This window comes from Primulina tabacum, chromosome 1, assembly GCF_025594145.1.
Source record: "Primulina tabacum isolate GXHZ01 chromosome 1, ASM2559414v2, whole genome shotgun sequence".
NCBI lineage: Eukaryota > Viridiplantae > Streptophyta > Magnoliopsida > Lamiales > Gesneriaceae > Primulina > Primulina tabacum.
Window position 1 is genome coordinate 20,032,656 of NC_134550.1, and position 8,909 is coordinate 20,041,564.

General features: G+C 34.5%; 1 protein-coding gene across 1 annotated transcript; it reads left to right on the forward strand.

Moving 5' to 3' along the window:
- Nucleotides 1-298: 298 nt before the first annotated feature.
- Nucleotides 299-7,440, forward strand: LOC142542809 (cyclin-H1-1). The gene is made up of 13 exons (XM_075649643.1): nt 299-483; nt 620-670; nt 2,069-2,147; nt 2,259-2,377; nt 2,466-2,539; nt 2,803-2,923; nt 3,001-3,069; nt 5,368-5,409; nt 6,201-6,278; nt 6,544-6,602; nt 6,688-6,772; nt 6,916-7,004; nt 7,088-7,440. Exons 1-13 carry the CDS (start codon nt 424-426, stop codon nt 7,128-7,130), a joined length of 969 nt encoding a protein of 322 aa, XP_075505758.1. The 5' UTR covers nt 299-423; the 3' UTR covers nt 7,131-7,440.
- The last annotated feature ends 1,469 nt before the right edge of the window (nt 7,441-8,909 follow it).

The window sequence follows — 8,909 nt, forward strand, 5'->3', positions numbered from 1 at the left end:
ATTTAATTGATAAACACATTATGTCATTCATTGTCTAATATAAATGTGATATTATTTTTTAGCCGAAATACAAAAATAGCTCTTTTATTCAGTGTTTCATTGTTCAGATCTATATGTATATGAAAACAACATACATTTTAGTTTGATAAACAATCACGTTATGGAGAAAGTGAAACAGATTATCATACTTACTAATTTTAATCATTAATTAAAAAAAATAATTAACGCACGGGTGAAAAACTAGTTAATGTAATACTAAAGAGTTAACTCATTGTTTTTTTTTTTTTTTAAAGTCCTGCTCCTATTTTATAAATTGGCCCTTTCTAAAATTCGCCGTCGCACAGCATCTCCGTCGCGTTCTAGCCCACCCGTTATATTTCATCTGCAATTCTCTATATTCAAGTATCCTTCGAAGTGTAAGAAATGGCGGACTTTGCAACTTCGACTCATAGAGCAAAGTGGATTTTTACTTCTCAAGATCTCGTAACGTTGCTATTATCTAAATACCCTTTAATTTTTGTCTATGTTTATTGATCGGCTTCCCCGTATATCGATGTTGGCCTTTAGTTCACCTGAAATAAATTGACGCTTGGTATTTTTTTTTACTGATTTTTGGCAGAAAGACAAGTATAGGGACGCTAATCAGAGAGCTAGGCAAACGCTGGAAAGGGTATGTGTCTATGATGTTTTTGTGCATAAATGAGTGAAATGAACTTCCATTTAATTTTTGGATTTTTTCCTTCCAAAGAGCTGACTGTTTATGATTGAGGGACATTGCAGCTGTAGATTGAAAATTATTTCTGCATCTTGTAGTTTCTTTTTTCTTTTTTAATGTTGTATTATAGAAGAAGGATTTGATAAATTCGTACCTGAACAAGAAAGAACTTTTAAGATGTGATTGGAAATTCTTGATGAGGCAGTTGGGAAGTTTATGCGTGGCAAAGCTGCAACACAAATTTGGCCACCTTGGTTGGTAAATAATCATTACACCGAAGAAATCCCTACTGTTTCATTGTGCAGATAGTAAAGATCTTCGAATTTTAACAGTGATTAAATGGGTTTGGTGTGCTGTGATTGGTTCGGATTACTCAAAGTAGATGTCCTTGTTAAAAACACAGTAAAATGATGATGAAAAGTAAAAATTGGATTTGCGGAGTGTTTGCTTAATATTGATATTTGCGGGCATGCCAGGTGCGAAAATGCACCGATTTGTGTGAAAATGATAAAAATATAACTTCTAAAATCAAGCGAAAGCGAATCCTAAATTTGATTGTCGGTTCTAATCTCCTAAAACAACTATAACGCCAAAATGAAGAAAACCATTGGAAATGCCCTGATATTGTTTATATTTTCAATAAAGCGTAGGAATTTACAAGACATAAAAATATAACATATAAAGTTGTTGAAATCTAAAACGAGAGAATGCTAGAAATTATATTGGAATGCCTGAAAACTAATGCTTGAAGATTGAAAATTTAGCGGAGAGTATTTGCAGATTTTTGCTGAGTTGAGTTGTGTGTGTCTCCTTTTCTGTGTCGGCTGATCCTTTTCTTCTGACTGCTGTGCAGTTTTCTCCACTCCCCCATGATCCACGTTCTTCCGCCTTCCATTCCACGATCTCCTCCCTTTGCCGTGCTTCATGATCAGTTTTTGAAAATTAATCCGTTGCATTTGATGGGCTTCTATTAACTTCTAATTGAATTGGGCTTCTAATTAAATTATTTTGGCCCAAACACCACCTTACCACCTTTATGGCATTTCTTTACTAGTTAGTAATTTTGTAGATGAAACCAGAGAATGGAAGAACATTTGTAAATGATTCTAATATTGGCAATTTGTTTTACCATACCCTGACTGGTAGACTGGTAGGGACGCAGTAGCAAGGAAATAACCAGGAGGGACGCAGTAGCAAGGAAATATGTTTCTTATTATGTCGATGAAGGCCTGCAAAACTGATATTGTTCGAGTATTTTCATTATCTGCTTGAACATACTTAAAATGTTATGGTCTCATGGTCTCGTCAATGAATATGGTATTCAAAATGCTAAAATTTCAATACATTGTGAAGTATGGAGCAACAAGAATGGAAGTGGATATTGATGGGTCTTTATCTTATGTGGAACATCAAAATGATGTCAAAGATAACGGTAATTCCCTCATCTTTGAACAGGCACGTCTGCATAATTTTGTTTGATTACATGTGTGTCATAATTCTTGTTTTCATTTTCTTATTACAAATGTTACTGCTGAAATTTTAGCTGAGAAGCATTCTCGTACAAAGCCACTCAAGCCTGAAGAAGAACAACTTCTGCGGGCATTCTACGAGTTTAAAATTCAAGATGTATGTGATGCCTTCAAGTTTCCGCGTAAGATTCAGGTTAGCTGCCATGTTTCTTGGAAACGATAATGATCAAGAAGTTGTAATTGGAAATTTGTATTAACTTCAGTTTCTATTTGCTTTGCAGGCAACAGCTCTTATTTACTTTAAAAGATTTTATTTGCAATGGTCTGTGATGGAGCATCACCCAAAGAATATCATGTATGTCTTTTTATGATGATTTGGGTTTGGATTCATTATTTAGTGTCTTCTGGCTTCAAAGTTAGAAACACCAATATCAAATATCATGAACACACATCTGCATTGACGAGCATCTTATTCTACATGCACTTGATGTTTTCAAATTTAGTCAATGCATGTGAAATTAATTGTTCTTTTTTCCTGCTGTGCTTAGCCACTTGACAATGGAATTTTTAATCACATAAACAGGCAAGTTAAATGTCTCACTTCGCACCCCTTTTCAGGTTAACCTGTATATACGCTGCTTGTAAGGCAGAAGAAAACCATGTCTCGGCAGAGGAGCTTGGAAAAGGTATCGAGCAAGATCACCAGATGATCCTGAATAATGAAATGTTGGTTCTTCAGGTATGGATTATGCTTAACTTCTTTTTCCTTTCTATTGCTTTTGTCTTGTATTTATACATAGTTTGATGTCTTTTCAGAGTCTAGGATTTGATCTTATTGTTTATGCACCGTATCGTGCACTCGAAGGCTTTGTCATCGACGTGGAGGTTCGTTCGCAACTGAATTAATGATAAGTGTTGTATTATACTATAATGGAGAGTTTGTTTCCTTTACTGATGTGTGCAAAAATTGGAGGGAATTAAAACTTGAAAGAAGACATGGAACTTATGTGAAAGTTTTCTATGTTTATCAAAAAATCATTCCTACAAATTATGCACTTTGTTGAAAGCTGGACAAAACCACCAAAGGAAATATTTGGATCCCGTAAAACAGTAAAATAAAGTCGGATAGTTTAAACACAGTCTTGTCAAATATCCACATAACTAACTTATTTGTCAATCCCTTTCACATGATGATTTTTAACATTCATGCTCAAGCTGGTGCATAGGTATTGATTATTCTTGACTTGCCACTCAGCTCTGTAAAGTTCTTTTAGTTGCCTTACTTTTAAGAATATCTTTCTCTTGTAAGATTAGTTGGAAGATTAGTCATGTGCCTGCAGCGATTCACAACCTTATCATTGATAAAGTGATGTCCTTTTCTTTTCTTTTCTTCTCCCTTTTTGACTACAGTGAAGCCCTTTTCCTCGGGTGTGTTCCAGATACCAAAGGATTCTGATTACTACCCTTTGATGTCTCTCTGCCAGAAAGTGCATGAATTGACTGACAACACTTGCAAGTAGCGACCTAGGTTATAAAGATCAACTTCTTTGCTTTTCTTTATCTCTTCTATTCCAAGTTTATGATCGGGCTCCCCTTATATGAGAGTTTCTTTTGCAGCAAATCCATTCATAGTTGTCAAAGGCGAGTGACTCTCGCCTGAAGGCAAGAAGCACCACCAGGCAAGGAGCCGGTGGCTGGGGTCATCCCAGGCCCATCGACTCACTAAGGTGATCCTAGCCGCTCGCCTGGACTGGCCTTAGAAGTTCACTCAGGCACGTCTAAAGCACGCCTTAGTGAATTTTTTTTAATCTCGCCTAGACTAGCCTTGGAAGAGTGAACTTTTTTTAATTATTTGTTTAAAACAAAAAGCCCAAATCCAAACCCTAGCAACCCAACGCTGGAATTAGAAGAAGAGAGCAGACATCTACATCTAAAACAACCAGAAAAAGATCGATTTAACATCTTTTGGATGAAGAGGAAGAAAAATTGATGTTGATCATGAAAACTATGAAGACCAAGAAGAATACAAGTTTGAAAGTTATGGGGAATATGATGATTCGATGGAAGAAGATGAACTTGATTTGGACAATTGAAAAATTTTCTGTAAGGCGTGCGCCTCGCGTTGCCCCTCAGGCTTCATGGCGCTTGTGTTCCTCGATGCGCTTTGCGCTCTTGACAACTATGAATCCATTATATATATCTGTTTGGGAGATGGTGTTACAACCACAATAAAAAAACTGAAATTATATTGCAAATGAAATTGAATGTTTTCCCAGAGCAAACTCTGTATAAAAAACCCTATCTAATAGCTAGTATTTCCCTAGCCTAAGCTAGTCACAACACTCAACAGATAGAATAACAATTGTTTTATCTAAAGGACTCGAGTTGCGAATTTGAGATTCTGTCATTTCAAATACACCTATACAAACTTAGTGTAAGATGTCTTTTTCAGCTCGCCATATTTTTGGGTAAATCCCCTTGCATTAAATCTTGCTTTCTATTGGTGACCACTCCTATCCACCTTGTATTTAGTAGCGAATAATATTTACGATCAACTACCTTCTTATCTGAGATAAATCAGTAATCTTCTGGGTACAATTTTGCTTGAGTGCATACATCTCTTCCCTGTTGGTTTTTCTCTCCTCTATACTTTCTGAAATCTTGCGGATGTTTTAGAAGTAAGGACATTGAAATATTGCTAAAAAAGTGCTCAATAATGTGGAGATTGTTTATCATAAATAATATACTGGAAATTGTGATACATGAGCTGAACTCATTCCTAAGTGCAATTAGATAAAGTTTCTTCAAGTGTTGGAACTTCTGATGGGTTCGATGATGATCTTTATAAGTTAATAGTGTCCACTCCTCCCTATATAGAAATTTTCAGGGTTGGAGTAACTTCTTGGTTGGAATACTCCAAAGGGCCGAGTGTTAAGCCCCTCTAATCTTTGTTGGAGACACCTTCGAATATAAACGTGCAAGTTTGGACTATTAAATAGAGATTTAGCTCCTCTTGTTTGTTGTTTCTCGTTTATAATTATTTTCCCTCTTCTACATTCCTCGTATGTATTTTCTCCTTCTCTGTTTTATTTTTTACATCAATGATATTTTTTCTTCAATTTATTGACTGTTTATGTTTGATAAATTTGCATTACATATTGACAACAATTCTTGCCCATATAGGAGCTCTTTGGGGAAAACGAGGGGCTGTTGGAGATCATAAAGGTGCCTAGTGAACTTGCCCATGGTTTTTTTTTGTAAATGCACTGAACGTGTTTTAACATTGGGCGAACAACTATAACTTGTATTCATAAGGTCAGTATATTTTCGACATAGTTCAGGTTAATCGCTGCCCTAGTGAATGATTTCTCTATGTTCGTGGTCATTTGACATATGTTATGTCAGTAATTTCTTTTTTCTTTGGAGTTTTAAATGATAATTTCATTTGGCCAGATTTCCATTTGTTACATTTTAGTAAAGTTTCTCCATTTGAAAGCTATTAATTGCTAAGACAGCTATAAATTGCTGATGATAGGGCTTCAAAGTCTGTGAATCAGACCGTTGGCGGCTGATGCACGCTATGAATTTGTTTTTGAGTTTTTTTTAGGGTATAAAACAAGTGTCTTTGTGGTGCTGAGTATGTTATGAAGGGAAATGGCGTAGTGTCCAGTGTCCAATGTGTTTGGGTGCTGTGGCTTTGCTTGTCGACTTTGTTTTGCTGATGAGATGAGCAATGCATATGGCATGGGGTTTTGTCCACCTCTGTGGAAGTCTAAGATTCTAATGAAATGCTATTCCACGGTTCTAAGACAATTAGTTAGATGTTGAGCTTTTCGCTTCAAACTTCATAGAGTATCTTATTATATAAATGGGCTGGTGAATGGACCATAATCTACTTGAAATAAAATAAATATCCTTCCTCCACAAACTAAAAGCATATCTCCCCATCTGACTCGATACAGATTTAAGTGCTACAGACAAATGTAGTTTGATCAATTTGTGATTATTTGCTGCAGGATTTGCGTGAATCTGCTACAGCAGAAGTAGATAAAATTATGCGGACAAATGCTCCGCTACTATTTCCACCTGGACAGGTATTATTTTCTGAATGCGAAGTATTTTCTGTCATCCACTTTCTTGTTTTCCCTATCGATATCGTGAAGAAATTTATAAACTTTGAACTTTAATAAAAGTCATCTTCAAGGTATTTTGTGCGTTGTCCGGATCTTGTCCGGATCTTATCATTTGGATTTTCATTCCATCATTTTCTTGTCGTTTGTTTGGGCCTCATTCTTTGTTTGTTGATGATTCCATATTTGCATTCAAGCACTGGAGTTTTGACTTTCTACGCATGTGCAGCTAGCATTGGCAGCTTTGCGCAGGGCTTCCAGTTATAATAAATTTATCGACTTCGAGAGGTTTGAATACCACCAACCTTCAAGTTAGTATGCAACTCACTGACCATTTCTGGTTTGATAAATCTGTGGATCAAACCTCTTGCAGATACCTAAAAAGCATGCTCTCGAGGTACCATCCTTCTCATGCCATTTCCGAGCTCAACCTTCGCTTGAGCGAAATTGATACACTGGTATACTTATTTTTCTCCTTCCTCTGTGACTTGATAGTAAAAATTTATTATAAGTTTAGATAGATGGTATTATAGGATGATTAATATCTTATCTTTGTTTTCTCACCACTCCGAGGAGCTTAATTTAACTGTTTGTACTCCAGATTGATACACTTGAGACCCCTACCTCCAAAGATGTGAAGCACATTGATCGTAAACTCAAATCGTGTTTGGATCCAAGTTCACACGAAAAGTACTTGCTAAACATTGCGCCCTTCGCCCGCTTCTCCTCCTCTACCACTATCTTGTGTTAAAAACATGCTTTCTTCCATGCAGGAGTAAGAAACGGAAGCACAAATCAAAGGAGAGTTCAAATTAAATTATTGTATTTATGTTGGAGGCTACATTTACCGCGGTATCACCTGTCTAGTTGTACATTTTTTGGACTTGGATTGTTGTTATTCTGTTGTAGTTGTGTCGGGCCGGCACATAGGAGTTATATCGTTTTCGAGCCAATGCGGATCTAGTTGTTGATGGATTCACGTTATGGTGTTATGGTGTGATAATCGAGTGTAGAATTTGGTTATCATTTGTTTGGGGTTTTCCGGTTCGTCATTTTTATTTAGTGGTCATGCCGAATTTTTTTCTAGGCCGGAAGAATATTTTAACTCACTTTCCAATTATATGATTAATCTAAATTGTGCATGTTAACTCTCTCACAGACATATATACATGCTTGTTCAGACCACAATGCGCAGAGTATTAAGAAATTCAATTGAATAATAAGGTGAAATTGAGAACTTAAATATTTCCAATCTATTTTAAATACTACAAGTCAGTTCATTCCCCTTGTTTTTGTTGTTTTAAGAAGTTTAATTTAATAAATATAACCTATCTTTCAGTTTAAATAGAATAAAATAATTTGTTAAACATCTTGGAAATTAGTTCGATGTTTTGAAGATCAAATATACCATGAATTCTACTGATTAAATGCCTAATCGATATGCGTATTTTAAATAAATTGATATCAAATTTTTAATTCAAATCCATTATTTATATTTAGGCAAAGATTTTAGCTAGCATTTCAAATTCCTCGTATTTCTGTAATGTATCATTCGTATGTTTTGAAAGGATTTCAAACTTCATGTCATTTTAAATTTATGATTTTTAAATTTTTTGATTTTAAATATATCTTTAAATTCCAATACATCAATATTCCTAATGTAGCCTAAATTTATTGTTATGAAAGTATCTGTAAATGATCTTTTATATAATAGTAAGTAAATTTTTTTTTTGTTGAAAATAAGAGTTGGAAATATTGAAAATTAGTGTGTGATGATGTATGTAATGATGTAATTATTTTTGGATTATTTTCAAAAAAATTCTATAAATAGGTCTCTCAATTTATGAAGAAGATACATAATTGAGTGCAGAAAATTTTATAAAGTGTGTAGTTTAATATATTTTGTGAGTTTGAGTTTTTACGGTAAATATTTATTTTTAACACGTTATCAGCACGAAACTCTTAGGTTCTCCATATTTTTCCAAGCTCCAAAACACAAGAAAAATGTAACAATATTCAAAAGAAAAAATTTTAATTTTACTCTTTATTTATTGTGTATATATTTAATATATAATATCATGTTATTATACAAAAGAGATATATGACACCTCATTATATTAATGTGATATGGTTATATTATCACATTGTTTATATATTTTTATTGTGTTACTGTTTATGTAACACCCGAAAACCCGAACACATTAACCACATGAATGCATGAAAATTTATTTGAAATTTATCTAAATGAGTGGTCTAGAAGCATGTTTAGGTATTGGCATGATTTAATGATTATTTGACCGAATGTTATGAATGTGAACTTTCTGTAGTCGAATACGCGATGCACGGCAAAAGGCGAGAGAACCGGGGACGATTTTAATAAGTTTTTACTTTTAGAAAGTTATAAATGGAAACTCTATATTTAGCAAGTCCAAATTAGGAAAGCGACTATCTATTTATAATAAGTGACAAATTAAATCAGTAACAAACTTTTGCTAGAAAATGGAAAGTTTCAGGCTTGCGATACTAGAAACGAGTGACACCAAATATTTTCTTAATATTGTTGGGACTTTTTAGTAGGATTAATTAAGTGTTTAA

Excerpts from the sequence above, each read along its gene's own strand:
- LOC142542809 (XM_075649643.1), top strand. The coding sequence starts at position 424 with ATGGCGGACTTTGCAACTTCGACTCATAGAGCAAAGTGGATTTTTACT. Across the intron at positions 2,148-2,258 it reads AAATGATGTCAAAGATAACG|CTGAGAAGCATTCTCGTACA; the intron begins GTAATTCCCTCA and ends CTGAAATTTTAG. Across the intron at positions 3,070-5,367 it reads GCTTTGTCATCGACGTGGAG|GAGCTCTTTGGGGAAAACGA; the intron begins GTTCGTTCGCAA and ends TTGCCCATATAG.